Here is a 17,973-nt window from a genome sequence, read left to right as displayed (position 1 = left end):
TTTGGTTTCATTAGATGCGCGGGGAGATCGTCACATATATATCCGACTAATGGAATTAGCAAAGCGCTGGTGCGTGCCACTATCCTACAGCTGTAGCTGTACATCAGAGCCCACTCGTATTATATACATAATGGCTTACACTATATACACAACCAAGAGGAAGACGAAAGCATGTTGGAGAATGAGCGCCGAATAGGACAGAGGAAACGAGGAGAGACGAGAGCGAGCACGATAAATCTGTTTAAATAGAAACCCGCCCCATTTCATCCCTGATGCTGAGAAATGAGAAATGAGTACGTGTAAGCTTCTCTTATTTCGAAGCACATCTCCCTTCATATATGTCTAATGTTATCGTATGTCGACTTTGATTGACTCTAATATGATTTACCAACATCACAAGAATCACAATATCATAACATATCATATCTTAGTGTAGCTTTTTTGGAAAATATATTCTGCACGATTCATAATACGAAACATTAAGAATTGTGTAATGTAAGCATGAGAAAATCTTTAAAATAAATTAACTAATTTGTTCCTCTTCAAAGCAATAGAAAAATGATCGTAGCTTGGAACCACGAAAATTTATAAAATTATTAAATTTGTCTTGAACCCTCAATATTGCTTCATAAAATTTTCACCGGTAAAGAAATAGTGAAATTTGTATTTTATTTTATAGTAAAATATTTAAATATAATATGGACCATTAAACATAAAATTAATCACTTAAAATATAAAATATTTTTCTGAATACTGAATGTCCACTCGAACAGTATCTGGGTCGAGAACGTGACCCTCATCGTCGACAACAAGAATTTTTTACAAGTCTGTTTCATAAATGCTTCACACAAATGTTCACACAGTGCACTTTACGATATATAAATACATTCATACATATCCATATAATAACAAACATAATATTATAAGAATAAAAAAAATTTTTTGCCATTGAAATATTGAAAATTTTAAAGACCCAACAGTTTAAAAAGTATGCGAGGTTGGGAATCGAGACCTTCGAGGGTTCTCACCCCGCACGGTTACCTTCTACCTGAAATCCTATCTACTTTGCAAAGAATCTTACTGCATTAGTTGACGTCTAGTTATATGTGAAATATATACTAGACTATAGAATTCGAGAAACATTACGAAGTAGAATTACAGACCAAACCCGTTGCAATTAAAAAACAATTTGAAAAATATTAAATATAATCATTAAGGTTTTCTTATAAATTTTGAACGATATGACCACTGTTAAATAATTTAATATTTGCAAAAAATGAAAGGGGTAAAAATTTAATAACTTGCGTTTGAAAAATGGTCTTAGAATAAATTTTCTTAGGGGAAATGATCAAGAATAAATTTTCTTAGCTTAAAAAAAATTTAACTTCGTTGAAGAAATTTTACATCTTTAATTTCTTTTTTAAATACATCCATGTAAGAATTTTTAAATAAAAGTACTTACACTCTTTTTTGTGTACATATTTTTAAATCTTATTTTATTTTGCGGACACCCGTTACACAAACCAAACGATCTATTCACGTGATATTATAGTCCAGTGAACAGTAATCTAGGTTACGCCTTCCCTCCATCAATTTATAAGAACTAGGGAGTCGGAGAGAGTACATAAAACACTGTTTTTTTCATATTTGTTTCTAATTATTAGCTTGTTAAAAAATATCACATCACCCTCTCTTCTTCATGAAGAAACAAGACTTTTATTGGATTTATTGAAAAAAAAGTCAATTTAATTTGAGCTGAAAAAATTTTGATGAAAATTTAATTCTTTTTGTATAAATTTTTGTATACGAATTTATTGAGATAAAAAATTCCAGAGTAATTATTCATAATTATTTTTTTTTTGAGTAAATAAAAGTACCTTAAGTTTTTTTGTCAATTTTTGAGTGTGAAGATCACCTAGGAAAACAATTTAAATTAATTGTTATTTAATTGTACCCTGACACCTGCTTGCTGTGTGCTCGATATTAAAAACGTTTGACAAGCATAAATAAGGGAGGAAAAAATGAAAGATTGAGTTAGAGTACGAGTTTTAGAGGTTGCATTATACATCAGCAGGTCCCGGGACAACGGATTGCCCGTTTCATGCATGGCCAAGGGTGTGCAAAGGGTCTGCCTGTGTAGACATATATATATATAAATATATATGTGCTAAGAATATGTATGGAGCCAAAAATCCCCCTTGGCACTGTGGGAATTTGTAATTGCGCGGCGTGGATGAAAAAAAAAAACGAGGGGAGAATTTTTACCGAGTTTGAATGACGTGAGCATCACACGGAGAACTGATTGTCTATTTTTGAGATGCACGCTTTATATAATCCGTTGAACTTTAAAGTATGATTCATTTTTTTTCGCATTTCGTGTTAATAACTAAGCTGGAATTAATTGAAAGTTCAATTTTTCATTTGATTACTTTTTTTAAATGTATAAAATTAAAATTAAAAATTTTTTCCGACTTTTCAATACAGAGAAAGATTCTTCTTCGAAGTTAATGCACTGATAAATATTGAAATTGATTCAAGAGGAGACATCTTTAGCCAAAAAAATTAGTAGATTAAATGGAAATCATTTCATCGATCATTACCCCTTTATTTGCATATGGCAATGATACTATAATGGCATATTACTTAAATTTCCCGTACACTGTGAATTATAGCGAACTATTTGAACACATTTATACAGGGATTAAAAGCACTTGAAGGGTTAAGAAGTAAATACAATGAAAATCAGCATACACATGTGAAGAATAGGGAAATAGGTAGTGCCTATTAAGTACATTGTTTCTCGTAGTTGTAAGTTAAAATATACCGACTTTGAATAATTTATAGTAACGATCTGGTGTCGAGGGTTACCTGTCATTATTCTAGAGGATAATTGCAGAAGCTTATATGTACGTTTCTGTTCCCATATGGGAATATAAAGGATGAAATGTAATATTGTATACAGGAACTTTCCGATATAATTATGGGAGTTATTTACATAATATTAATAAAAATTAATAATATATTTCTGCTGAAATGATTCCCAGGGAAGAAATGATTTAGAATTTAACGCGTCTATAGGGAGGATAGAAAAATATGTTATAAACAATTCGGCTACCTCAAAACACACAGAATAAAAATGTTCTTGAATCAAGTATATTAAGTATAATTTTTTTTTTTTCAGTGTAGTAATTTATTCACTGAAAAAAAAAAAAAAAATTAATTTGAATCAAGAAATGAATTCTTGAACCAAGAAAATATTTTGAAAATTTTTATTGTCTTGAATTAAGACGAAAAATTCTTGAATTAAGTAAAATTTACTTAAATCAATAAAAATTACTTAATTTAAAAATTTTGAAACTCAAATCAAGACGATAAATTTCTTCAAGTTATTTTTTTTTCTGTATAAAAATATTAACCCAAATGAAAAAGTTATTATAGTCGATAATCATATGAATAATAATTTTTTATATTTAAAAACATAAAACCAGCTTTCGTCTTTTTCCCGATAGGCGCCTCATTTATATGCAAGTCTCGAGTGCAGCCTCTACTCTTGATCGTTAAATACCCGTACTATCCATGCAAAAGATTGCCAGTCACTTGAATGATCCTCGATATAATCTATCAATGTACGTACAATCGGGTATGAATAATTAATATATAACATGTAACATATAATATACAATGTGTTTGTACACATATGTATCTTGATTCCGTGGTTATCGTCATCGCAACACCTATATTGAGGTTGTCTCGTGATAATCACACGTTCAATCAGATAAAACTGACAATTTGCCGATTGGAATCCACGGCATAACACTAATACTATTATAGAAGACTATTTCACATTCACAATACGTTAAAACATGACGATGATGATAATCAATGACTTACATTCACATGAATTGAAATGTTCGATGAATTACTTATGATCGACTAATTGTTTTCACTCCCCCGAGGCTATAGGCTGCACTATTAATAGTCTATATATTGATAAATTTTTTTATACTATGCATATTTAAGTTTATTTTTACCCCAACTGTTTTATAAGTATTTGATGTTAACATTTATTTTTAAAGAGTTTTTATGAGTAAGTAATACTTGGTGCGAAAAAAAAGTTTTACTGCAACATAGTAAAACTTATATACATTAGTGTAGAGATCGACATTTTTAGTCACGTGAAAGCGTTGAGAAAGTTTCTTCGCTGGGTTCTATATACAATGCCTGGACACTTTCGCGTGACTTGCGGATTCTTTAATATACATACAGGCTAAATATAGAAAAATTTATTTAAAATGTTCACAATTTTTTTTTTTTAATCGGATTAAAAACTTAAAAAATTATTTTTAAAAATTATTGATTCATTATTTGGAGTTAAAAAATAATTATTTTTGATGATTAAAATTTGTTCATAAAATATTGTGAATAGATTAAGAAAACTTTCAAAAATATTTATGGAATTTTTCCACTTTATTTGAGTCTCAAAATTTCTCATTAAAAGCTAGCCCCATTTTTTTCTGAACCGTGCGAAGCATCCGTATATTATAAAAGTAGAAATAGACGTACACAATATGGATAAAATAGAACCATGAGTATACATATAGAAATATCCGTCACAATGTACCCCTCGGAAGGTGATATATTTTTGACAGACGTTAGTCACACCCGAACATTTATAATAATTTTTTACAGTTTTTTCATCCATCATAATTTGCAATCGATTTAAAATTACTAACAATAAAAATATTTTGCCTTTTTAAAGGCATATTATCACTAAAAAACAATTTACCTTAATCGAAACATAGATCATGTATGATTTCAAGTTACTCGTTTGTAAATATGTATATATAATTGTGTTTAATCTTATTATCTATAGTGACATACTGAGTAATCTTAATATTCTATGTAGAGCAAATAAACTATTATTATAAAAATTGGGACCAATAAAATGAGATATCAATAATGATAACATATTACGAGGGTTTCTTAACGCAATCACGTATGTCGATATTTGAAGGTCGAAATTTCAACTGAAAAATTAGTATTCAACTATTAATGCATAACAAAAAAAAAAAAAATAAAATATAAAATGAATAACAATTGGTGTTACCTATTTAAATTACCTATTTATTTCATATTTCTTGATAAAATTTTACCATTGCCTTTTTTTTATAACTCTGTAATTTCTGTGTAATTTCAAAAAATCTACTTCCATTTTGGTTACCAAATGATCTATTTTTTTTTTTTGTATGAAGTTGCGTTAGAAACACTTCGACATTAAAAATATTACATATCCATAATTAAATTTTACATAATTAGCGTTCTATTTTTCACATCATGGATCAGCAGACTCAAACAATACTCCAAGGTTTTACTCGCATCAGATCTAAAAACATGGAGATATATCTGTCGTGTCACCTTGATTATATCTCTCGACAGGAGCCGACAAGTGTCAAGCTTAACAATTATTTCATCTCTGGTATGCGATTGTGATATGTACAGAGTAGAAACATTTTATTTTAAAAAAGGTATGAGTCAACAGGTTATGGGCCCTGGACTCTCTGTTGGTGCAATTTTTTGTGCTAGATTTTCGTTTTTTTAAATAATTTGTTGTAACATTTTCCAAAACAATTTTATTTTATTCTTAATTCGTAATTCTCGGCCGTTACATATTACTGAGGGTTGCTAGCTAGTTTAAATGAAAAGTCTAACATTTGAAACTTACCCAGAACATATATCATACATATTTTGATTTGTCTGTTTGCATGCAATGATTCGGTCGCGTGTCTTGGGTACCACACTCATGTTCTCTACTCGCCTCAACTCCCACAATAAAATCACCGTGGGGGCAAAGAAAAAGAGTGTAGCGCACGCGATTCCGCACGTACACTACCCGGATTTTCTGTTACTCTGCTCCTTATTCGAGGACTCCATTGTCCTACGCGCCTCAAAGGCTACGGTTGGCGCCACCGCTAGTCCTTGTCGTCCTGAAAACGTGTTCTCCCCACTTGTTGATATTTAACATTATCTCCGTAGAATTAAATACCACTCGAAAATCAAGCTCGAACATCCTTCTCACTCAAGGATGTCCTTCTGCACATACTTTCCTGGTATATCCTGGCGCTCGAGTTCCCGAGAAACAGATATGTTACCAAGTACTTCAAAGTCCTGGTACTCTCCCTCAAATCGCAACAATGTCGACTCTGTATTTTTTCAGCTATACAGCATTTAACATTTCTGATGACATCGATTTACTGCTTGTTTTATATTTTATTTTATTCCTTTTTACAAATTAAAAAAAATAAATAAATTAATGTATTATTAAGCATTTTATCAGCGCAAATGTGTGTATGTATCAAAAAATGCTGCGGGCAGAATACATCACACACCCCCGCAGCGCTTGATGTCATTAGGCTTCACGGGGGTGACAAGTTTTTTCATTTCATAAGCGAACAAGTCGAGGGGAGTAAGTTAGGCGACTGCAGTCGATTGTGTAAAAGGGGGCTTCCAAGTGTTTATCGACTGTCTATATATATATAATATAACTATATAATTTATATATCTATATACTTTCTATACTCTCTTTACTCCAATTGGCGCCGGCGCTTGTTTCAACGTTCACCCTTACGTATTATCGTATTAAATGATAATGAAAATCGACTATTCTTCTTCGATTTTCTCGAATTATTCGTTTAAGTTAAAGTTACATTGAAAGATTTCACATAGTTTTTTTTTTAAGTTATAAAAGTCCTAGAAGATAAAATAAAAGAAAATTAACTTCAGTAAAAAGGAAAAATCTTGAATTAAAAAAATCATTCTAAAGAATTACTTTGTTGTGAATTAAAAAGAGAAAATTTCGAGTCAAATAAAATTACTTAGGCATTAAAATATTTTAACTCTCAAATATGCTTTAAAGCTTGGTCTTTATTTATATTAATATACTGTACATAATGTTTATGTTTTTGTCCATATTGCACTTTAGATATGATAATAATATTATAAATATTTTAACATATATCCCGAGGAATAAAAGCGTTAATATATGGTTTATTTTAGTAAATCATTTGAAAAAGCCTCCAAGGTCTACCAAGTAACGCGCGCGCGGCTCTCGCATAAAATAAATCACGAAGCTATTTTGGTGACTGCCTACTCGGCCAACTACTATTATCTTACGTGCCATATTGCATCCTACTAAATTTTAAATTCATTGTATGTATCATTTATTTAGTGCCACGATTTCTTCGCAACTATGCACATTATGTAAAAAAAATTAGTAAAACGGTTGACCTTACAGATCATCACTGCAACTTGCTAATTTCAAATGTAAAACGCTCCAAATTTAACCTATTACGATGTTTTTGAGCTCTTAGAGCTCAAACGTTTAGTTTGTATTTAATAAAATACTTTTTTTCAAAATATTTAAGCTACAATAACTTTCGGACAAATGATCTGATCATTTAGCGTGATTAAGAGAGTTTTATTAAAATTCTTAGAAAAAAATACATTCTGATAAATAATTGAAAAATCATGTTTTGTTAATTCTAAAAAAATTAAATATCTCTCGAAAAAATGAATCGATTCTGATGCAGTTTGCGGCAATCTACGTAGTTTTCTGAACTCAATAAAAAAATGTGACGAAAAAATTGAACGTAAATTTTTCAAGTTATTTTGAAAAATCACTTGCTTGAGATTTCTTTCAACAACGATATCTCTCGCACGAATCAACCGACTCTGAAGCGATTCACGGAAAGCGACGTCATTTTTTGAGTAAAAAAGCTGATTAAATCACAAAGCTGATGAAATCATTGATTTTCTTAGCGGTAAGTTCAAAAAAATAAAGATAACCTATTTAAATTATTCTTGATAGATAATCCCAAAATATGTTACATATAAAAAATAAGATGTTAAAGTGTTTTATACTTTGAATAAACCTACCGGAAGTGACTCAAAAGATGCGTTTATTAAAGCTTAAAGATCACTATTATATACAATATATTTGTATGTACCTCTCAAGATACTAAGATGAGAAGGGTAAAATGAAAATGAGTACTGAGGAATAATGAACCGTTGAATCCCCTTAGTAGGCGATGAATTTATTCATGAGTTTTTATATCACTACACAATTGTAAATATATTATTGTTATTATTTTTTTATATTAATGTAATGATTTATAATAAAAAGATTTCTGTCATTGCATCAAAAAAAATTTGTATTCAATATTTAACACATTCGTGCGTTATTTTGATATAATTGTATTAACTCAACGAAAAATTGTTGAATATTGAACATAAAAATTTTTAATTCTAAATTTTCACGTCGCAAGACTGGAGTTTAATTATTACTACCTTAGATTGGGAAAAAAAAAAAAAAAAAAACTATGCAAACATTAAAGGAAAGAAGAAATATATGTGTATTGTAAAAGATACCAGTTCATCTTCAAATGTTGGTATATATGAAATGGAGGTTAGCTGTGTCCCATGTCGGCGTCGATTGAGATTTCGAAAAGAGTAGTAGCAAGCAGGTGGTTCCACATAATAAATCGTATTGTAAGCAGTTCTCAAGGGCTATAGTAGCCACCTGCGAATCGATATCTCAAGCTACTGATTCACTTGTATATACACACAAATATGGTTGAAAATTAACAATAAAAAAAAAGTAAAAAAGTTTTGTTCTATAACATGTCTTCTTTTAAATTTAAAATTTAAAGCTATCAAAACATCTAAATTCAAATAATTGCGGCAAGATATCTTCATCTATGAAGGTTAAGTATTGACAGACTTATGGATTTTAACGATATTCCAGAACGCAATCACTTGGAAAGATTCACTTTGGACGACATCCAATTTTAAATGGTATCCCACAAAATACGGTTCGATTACCATGTCGTATATTTCTTGAAGTTAACTACCAAAAATAGTAGAATTTGTGATTATGTATTATCTTTCCCTAGCAATCATATCGTTTTAATAAAATAAATTTGGCTTGTAGAACAAATCTCTTTTTATTATAAAATTGTTAAAGGATTTTAATCACAATTTTAACTTACGAACACTGATAAAAAGGATTAATTTGACTCAAGAAAAATCTTGAATCATTATAAATTTGAAAATTATTATTTTACCTTTTAAATGTTAATCTTGACTTCATTGAAATCTAAAATTCTGATGATATAAATTATGTAACTTTTCACGGAAAAAATAAAAATGGAAAAATTACATTACATAATTTAAACGTGGTCTGTCGTAAAGAAAACCGGAAAAATTACAGTTTCAGATTGTAATTATTACAAATTTTATAAGAATTATATTGTAGAATGTAATAGTTACATTTTAATGTAATAATTAAAATCTGAAACTGTAATTTTTCCAGTTTTCTTTAAGACGGGCCACGTTTACAATCTATCATGTAATTTTTCCATTTTTCTTTTTTCCATATTCTTGATGTTTTTTCTATATATTATGATTAACATTATTTTCCTTACATCTATTATTATTTATCATAGTTTAGTTTTTTTCCGTGTGTGTATAATGAGAGTGTACTCCGTACAGTATCTCCTATGAATTCGAAGAATTTAGAAGGAATGTTATTTGCTGTTTGAGCTCATTGCTTCTTGAATTAAATAAAGATAACAGATTCCTTGTAATTATACTGTTTAGTTTACAATAAAACACTGAAACAAAATTAACTTGATTCGAGACGAAAAATGTACTTAGTAAATATTTTTCTGAGTTGGAATTCGAGCAATTAAACTCTTTGTATCTCGAAATTTATTACTATTTACTATAAATCCACTATTATTTGTCATATTTCTGTTTTCTCCGTGCATGATTTTTATATAGCCACATTTTTTCGATAAAAATGAATTCTTTTGTTCTACACATACAATACAACATCAAATTGACGAATTGCAAATCAATTACCGTAATAAAATTTACTTAAATATAATTTCCAGAATGCAAGCTTGCACTTGCCGAGGACGAGAAGCAAGCGTTTTTTCTCAAATAGACAAATCGATATTCCATCAGACCGGGCCTTGGTTTCCCTCTACAAACTCCTATATATCTGCTATCCAGAGTTCACTGACATCCGCTGAGAATCCCGCGGCGTACCGCGGAGAACTCACGATTATCTACCCGCACGTGGTTTCTCAGAGTGTATTCATGAATCGTGACTTAACTCGAGTTCTCATTTTCATCTTTAGCAGCACAATCTAAGAGAAAACGTTAAATATCATTAAAATAAAAACCCGATCCAATATACAATATTCTCTTGCTACAAAAAAATAAAAACAATAAAAACTCAGCAATAAATAACAGTAATCATAGTTAGTTGTATCAACTAAATTGTCCTTGAATAAAATCATGGGTTCTATGAGATTAAATTGCTATATCAATTCGTTTAAATTGAAAAGACAACTTTCTCATCGTCATGATACCCGAGTACTTACGAAGCCTTCTCCTCGTTTCTTCCATAAATGGCTTGCGGATCTCTCCTTTGCACCCAACTGTCGCTTCTCACGAGAATTCACCGTCTCTCCATGTACAAAAAAATAAAAAAAAAAAAAAAGTATATACACATCCATACATATATACTTAAAGAATGGTTGGAGTGGATATGAGTCGCTCCCAGTACAAAAAAAAAAGAAACCCCAGGACAGAAAAGAACAAAATAAACCGTACAGTGGATTAAAAAAAGTGGCGTTATATATAGTATAATTCAAGTAACATAAGCGTACAGACGAAACTGTACAAAAATATCCAACGAAGATAGTTTGAAACACTGCCGCCACCTGCGACCCTCGAGCCGCATCACAGAACCATCATGTTGTCCTGATTACATGGGCGGCGAGACGCAGACGTGCAAGATGGCGCGTCGTTTTACAACAAATGACTAACGCAGACGCCGTCTGTTGTTTGTATGTTCCCCGCTTAAGTATCAAGGCCCCACGGCTTTAATCCCTCCTAATATAGGAGGTATCACCCAACTCTTGCTTTTATTCCATTCTGTAAAATACATTCTATGCTCTGTCTTTGATTTCCCCGGAGAATGTATCAGGGGATTCCGTTTCGAGCCCAATATTCTGTTCTATGTTTTCTGCAATGATCTACGCTCTACTGGAGACCTCCTGCTAAAAAGCCGCTTAGAAGTATCAGGAACAGTGACTGACATTGAAAAACACTGTATTTTGATGGAAAACAGTCCCTTGTGAAGCAATCATTGAATATCATTAATGATGATAATAATCAATGCATAAATCCTAATGATTTGATGCTCCTGCCAATTCGGGCAGAGCTTTCTAGGCTTAATTGGGCTCCAATTAACCGATTTGCGTCTCAGAATTGTAATTCAGTCAGCCAAAGGTTTAATTTGTCGGATATCCAGCGAATCGAAAGTTATTAAGCGGCACCAGGAGCTGAATACCTCTTTGTTGGAACGATATTGGATGGAATAGGGGAACTTTTGCCGAGGGGAGAAGAACCAGGAGATTCGAGGGCGGGGACCCAAATTTACCTCTTCAGAAATACCTCCGTTGATAATCGACGGGTTTTACGTCAAAATTTATTATTTTTTGGTTGCTATGAGTATTTAATTATAGCACATCTCTTTGTCTATCAGTAAGATTGTCATGATTCCTGTAACTCTCCTTCAGAAGAAATTTGGTGATCAAGTTTACTAAAATTTGGACGGAAATGATCAGGAAATCTTAGGCAAGATTGACGGATCATCAGAAATGATAAAGATCATTGGACTTGATGATAAATGATCAGGCTTGAAATGTCTCCAAGCTTACGTACAGCAGAAACGCCATTTCTACGGGTATCAGGAGCTGTAAGAGAAGGTAGACGGAGCTTCTCGAACGTTCTAAACCTGCATTAATGTCTGGAATTCCAAGTCCAGACCGTGTTAGGAGCTAGGGACTGTACTGGGGTGAACTTTGAAGGGACATAGGTGTATTTTGTCGTATATAAACAAATTAAGTGATTCATGAGATTTAAATGTGTGCGATAGTTTTGTTGAACAATGGAAATGGACAATGTCTCATGAGTGATGGGAGATAGAAGATAACAGATAGGCGTAATGAAGATTGATTGTTTTAATTTGCCGAATGGAAAATGGAAATAGATAACAGTTTTATGAAACATTGGAGAAAAAAGGGCCACGATGATCGAACAAAGAGTCGAGGCGACGCAAGCACAGTTGCCATCTTCCGTCGAGCTTGCGAACTTGGATCTGATTTCTGATGGAATCGCGCAGGTCAAAATCATTAAACCGCCCACATACACGCTTCCGTTTCACTTCAGCAAACTATAACTATCCTTATCACACGCTACTTGCGTTTTCCCTCACCCTTACAGATGCTCAGCGCTGAAGGTTGGTAATTCAACGTCACGGAGTGTGATTTTATCGGCTGCAAAGCTTTATTATCTGCATGCCTTCCCTTTCAGGCTGTTCTCTGTTGCCAATATTTCACGGAAGGGTTACCAACGCTCTGCTTTGCTGTCAATGATAATGATATCGTTATCACTTTTTGTACTGCTCTGTACTAATCATCATTTATCGTTAATGGTCATCAATAGACGTCAAGTAATGATTGTGATAATCAAAATTAATGTTGTAGCAGTCATTTTTGATTTTATTAAGGTAGTCTTAGCATGGTGTAGCATAGGCAGAAGATTCACTATTTTGATTCACTTAGAATACTTAAAATTTATTCGACTTTTGAATATTAGTATACGAATTTTAAATTTTTTCTATCGAGTTAACACAATCAAGAATTTAAATAAACTATTTTGACATTAATAAAAGTCAAATGATCAGATATTTATCCGGCATCTAAAGAAAGTTATTAAAATCCTCAGCGACTTCTATAAATAAAAATTTCTACTTTAAATTTACATAATTTTGAATCTAGAAAATAATAGCATGACAAGAAATAATATTTATTCAAAAGAAAACTCAATATCTGACAATTAAAAAAATTTTTGTAAATCTTTAGCCACCTCTAAAGAATTTTTATCGATCTGATTTATGAATTAACATATTTTTATAAAAGTTTCTCATAAAAATTATTGAATTGTTAGAGGTCAATTTTAACGAATAATTCACAATCTCTAGAAAATTTCTTCGTAAGAATTAATCGTAAAAAATACTTGAAATTCAAACGAAGAAAGTGAATTTCCCGCCCACGGAACACGTGCGCAATTGGTGACGGAATAGATGACGCAACAAACAGTGACGCAGGAGCCGGACTATCGAATTGTACTGGATGGTTGAGGTTTTGCGGATTCTGCGCATGCCCGCAATTCGTCCTTCGTGTATTGTGTGAATATAGAGATAGAATAAGCCGCAAGCTTCAGTAGCACGAAAGCTTATTTTATAGAAATAAATATATTAAATATCTGAAGAATTAAACAAAGACATGCTTCTCAGCTATTGTTACTCGATAAGCTCCTTACTTATTATTGAAGGGTTCGCTTCCTTCGCTGTGATATTTATTCAGATTTAGTTTAGCAGTACATTCTTCTATTAATTTAAAGTAACATTGCAGTCAAGTGTACGTATATTGTGAGTGGGTTTGGTGTCACGTGACCGACATAGGAGAAAGAGACGGAAGGTAACCTCGACCTATATTTTCTGTACTCCAAATTCCATAATACGGTATATTTAGGTAAATATTTTTATTCCATTTAAAATCCATCTAAATTATGAAAATTGCCTACAAGTTTTGCGGTTAAGTAGGTTTGTGGTTTTTTCAATTATTATTATCATTTACTACTTTTTAAGTAGAGAGATTAGAAATTTGTTACAAAATAATTAAAAAAAAAAAAAATCAAATTAGTTGTTAATTTTCAATTTTTAATTTGTGAAATTTTTTTAAATGTTTATATTCATTAGTATGAATTGTATACATTTTATTATACGAATGACATTGAGAGAGGCGCGGTGTGTTGTATACGTTAGTACACTGGATATGGAAGGAAAAAGTAAAAAAGGAATTCCATCGATCCAATTTTGTGCTGATGAGCTTGCCGACCGAGTTTTATTGGATCAACGTGGTAGACTAATAAACCGCATGTTTGCGGTTGAAAATACTGTTTGAGGGTGGATAATTTCATGTCCTATCAGTTTAGCTTTTTGTATACATGCTAATGATCGTTTTAACTGACTTTTTGACTGATTAAAAAATTAATTTGATAGAAAAAGATCATTTTGAAGAATTATATAAAGGAAAAAAAATTGGGAAAACGGTTAACTCTAAAGGCCATCCTTGCAACTTCTTGCTAATTCTATACTTACACAAAAAAAATTTATTTGAATCAAGTAAATAATTTTAAAGAACTTCATCTTCTTCATTTGAGTAGAAAAATTCTTAAACTAAGAAATTTTTCTTGGTTTAAGTAAATTTTACTTGATTCAAGAATTTTTTGTCTTGATTCAAAACAATTGAAATTTTCACAATTATTTTCTTGGTTCAAAAATTTTTCACTTAGAATTTTACTAAAATTTTCTATCAGAAAAAATTCCTATCTATAAACAGAAATGATCAATGAATTTATTAGATATTAATAATTACCTGAAATAATTTGAATATTGTATATAATAGCCCGTGAACATCATCACACAAAATACTCGTGGTAATCGTGAATAATCTTGTAATCCAAAATCAGAATATTGAATAAAATAGAATCATGTGAATCTGTTGAGCTTTGCCATAGAATATTAATCCAATATATGCACGGATTATTCCTGTATGAATTGGGTGTATAGTACCGTCATGGTCCAGATTACTGGCTCAAATAGAATAATTGATTCAATTTTAATTAGTAGTGGCTATATGATTTACATTGAAAGCCAAATTGGGTCGTACATTGTCGCGCAAATGAAACAGATTTTAATTTTTATTAGTAAGGATTATGTTCATGTTTTGATGACAATTGACATATGTAATATTCATTAGAGGGTCATAATCACCGACTAATGGATGTATAATCAATTGAAACTCAACAGTCTTGTTAATTATTCATTATTATCATTTTATTATAACATAGCTTGTAGTTTATGATAAATTAATTTCATAATGTTCGACATGAAAGTTGTAATTATTAATATAATAATTTTATTTGACAATTTTAATAACTCCTGATAATCTCAAAATTTGAAATTGAAAATTTAACTAAAGCCGCTATAATATTCGGTTAGATCTATAGTAAAACTGACCAGTTATTTGACAGAAACTTGATATTACACTGGCCAGTTACTTGTTAAAAACTCTATTTCATTTCTACTAGAGAAAATATAAATTCTTTTGGCTGAAGTAAATTTTTATCGCGACCTATCAAAATTGTCTTATCTTGATAAAATTTCTTCCAGCTCAAAAACAGCTTAGGTCTTCGAAAAAAAATTCTAATAGATATAAAATCAGTTCAGTGATTTTATATTTTACAAAACGAATAACAATATGTCACTTATATTCATTGGCTGCAAATGATATCACGTTATTTGTTCAGAAACTTATATCAACGAAATGTCACATGTGATGTATGATAGGATATACACATACATCAACAAAACTAAAATGAAATCTCATAATCCGAGTTTATATGTGCGGGTTGAAAAGTTATACCGATTGGCTTCAAGTATTCACGATTGGCTTTTTGACAGGCTGCATGCATATTTTAACTTCGAATATCAAAACGAAAGAGCTATCATTCAACGCCAATGATACTTCAAGCACACATTTGTACATTTAGTTTATTTTATCTAATATGTGTTATAAAAAAGTCACTCTGATTTTCAATATCGGATTATAACGTCAATATCGATAAATATTTTTTTGAATCAAGTACTTTTTTTTCCAGTGCAACATTATTGCTGTAAATAAATTTATACATTTTACAAGCATACACGTAACCTGTATGTATATATGTGGACATACGAATGTGTATATGTATGTTGAAAGATCAATGACAAAAAAGGCTAACGAGCTTCGAATGCATGACTGCAACATGAAGCGGTAACATAAAGCTTCAGTTGAGTCCAGTGTATATACACATATATAACTACCAGCATAGCCACAGACGTTATATTATAGCACACAGCGTAGAGTCTCTTCCTTTCCGCTTTCGTCTCTTGCAAGCGCATGGAGCTCGCCATCAAAGCGCTCTCTATATTTAGCCGAGTCGCCCGCCCACGAGCATCAACCAAGCAGGCAACCACTAACACTATTTTATATACCGATGCATCGATACAATGCTATGCACCCATCATACTGGGCTCATGTTTAATGTAAGTGTCAGTGTAAGTCTCCAATACGTGTCATAGGTACACGTAGACCTCCACTTGGTACAAAAATTTATTTTTCTTTTACATTTTCGACATTACTAAATTTTATTTGTTTTCTCGAGTCAAAATATTGGACCTAAATTTAACGTTAAGAGCCTTAAAAATGAAAAACGTAGTTAGTATGACCGTTAATAAAAAATTTCTATCCTTCTGTGACCTTCAATTCTTCTTATAAACATATCAATGCCATTTTGGACTATACGATGTAACGTTGAAGGACAATTTGACTACCCAGTCGCATCTTGATGAAATTGCACGGAAAAAAGAAAAATAGAAATATTACATTATATAATGTAACGTGGCGCTCCGTGATGAAAACTGGAAAAATTACAGTTTCAGATTGTAATATTTACATTGAAAGCTCTGAAAATTAACATTCAAAGTTTAAATTTAAAAAAATGTTATTTCGAACTATAATTTTTCTAGTTTTAAATACGACGGGACACTTATTACTATTTATAATGTAATTTTTTGAGTTTTCTTTTTTCCGTGTGAAATAAGACCTAACAGCAGCTAACTTAGTCTTGGTTATCCAATTTCAATCCTCGACGCACACTATACAAGCTGAAAAAAATCATTTTCTTGATAATTGTAATGCATTGCACAATAAAAAATTTTACGTTATTGCGTCATAAAAATTTTTACTGTGTAAGATGTATTCCGGCCCCAAAGCATCCAAGTTATCACTTTTTCAATATTACTTTAACATAGAGCTGTGTTACTTCATTGTTGGGATTGTGTTGAATTAACATGAAGTTTGTATAAAAAAAAGTCACCAACAAAACTTTTGGTGTTAAATTTAACCAAAAATTTATTACTGCGAAATATTATGATTTTTCTTACCTCCAAATAACAGCAATAAAATTTAATTTGATCTAGGGTTGTTTTATGAGGAAACAATGAACTAGGTCGAAGGTGACCGGAGGCCGAAGAAATTGAAAAAGACTAATTGAACAAGGAATTACACCGGTTGTTTAATTTTTTTCATGGGTCCTCTGTTGTCCGTTTTTGGACGTTGTATTTTAACTTGTTTTTTTTTTTTCTTTTTATCTTCTCTGTAGCCTTTGTCCCTTTAGAATTTATCCCATCATGCCGAGTGAGCTAGTACAGAGGAGAGTGAACGCAGCCCGGAAATGCCGATAATCCTGGATACCAACAGGCGGTCGATTCCGTCCAAGATCCGAGATATATCCGAATATCCGAATATCCGACCCCAGAGAATATCGACGGGTTTTGGATAAACGTTTCCGATGTTCATAAACGTGATACTACTTGATCTATTTTGTGGCTCCCGGTTTACGATATCGGTTATCAAATGATCGATTAATTAAATTCACTTTACTTATTTTTACTTGCACTGGGTCAGTATTTTCATCAACAGATATTTTTTAATTTTTTATTAATCCGTAGTAATTCATAGTTCTTTACTACTTGCTTAAAAAATTGTTTAATAAAAAAAAATAAAAAATTCTGTCTGCAATAAAATTTTAATCATCATAATTGAGTTTTTTTTCATTGATATCTCATTTTTTTGTCAAATTAAATTTACCTCGATCTCGAAAAAAAATGCATATTCATAAAAAAAAGTAACGCAAACCCTCGAACAATTTACATATTTGTTTAATGGACGT

At 31.2% G+C, this 17,973-nt stretch overlaps 1 protein-coding gene across 10 annotated transcripts in view; it reads left to right on the top strand.

The window, feature by feature from the left end:
* LOC141538480 (ras-related protein Rab-37) overlaps positions 1-17,973 on the top strand; it is a 79,777-nt gene that overhangs the window by 32,737 nt on the left and 29,067 nt on the right. Inside the window, exon 1 of one of the 10 annotated variants that reach the window (XM_074259974.1) lies at positions 7,499-7,817. The exons of 5 other annotated variants lie outside the window; for them this stretch is intronic. In XM_074259974.1, coding sequence (XP_074116075.1) covers positions 7,794-7,817 — 24 coding nt within the window. In that variant the 5' untranslated portion in view covers positions 7,499-7,793. Of the gene's footprint in view, positions 1-7,498; positions 7,818-13,354; positions 13,668-17,973 lie in introns of those variants that run through there. 4 more of the 10 variants (XM_074259975.1, XM_074259965.1, XM_074259972.1 and 1 more) reach the window with 4 other exon arrangements.

This window comes from Cotesia typhae, unplaced genomic scaffold, assembly GCF_013202065.1.
Source record: "Cotesia typhae breed Kobodo isofemale line unplaced genomic scaffold, CoteBio_Ctyphae contig_22, whole genome shotgun sequence".
Lineage (NCBI taxonomy): Eukaryota > Metazoa > Arthropoda > Insecta > Hymenoptera > Braconidae > Cotesia > Cotesia typhae.
The sequence above is the reverse complement of the archived record's forward strand: the minus strand, read 5'-3'. Positions and strand labels throughout refer to the sequence as shown.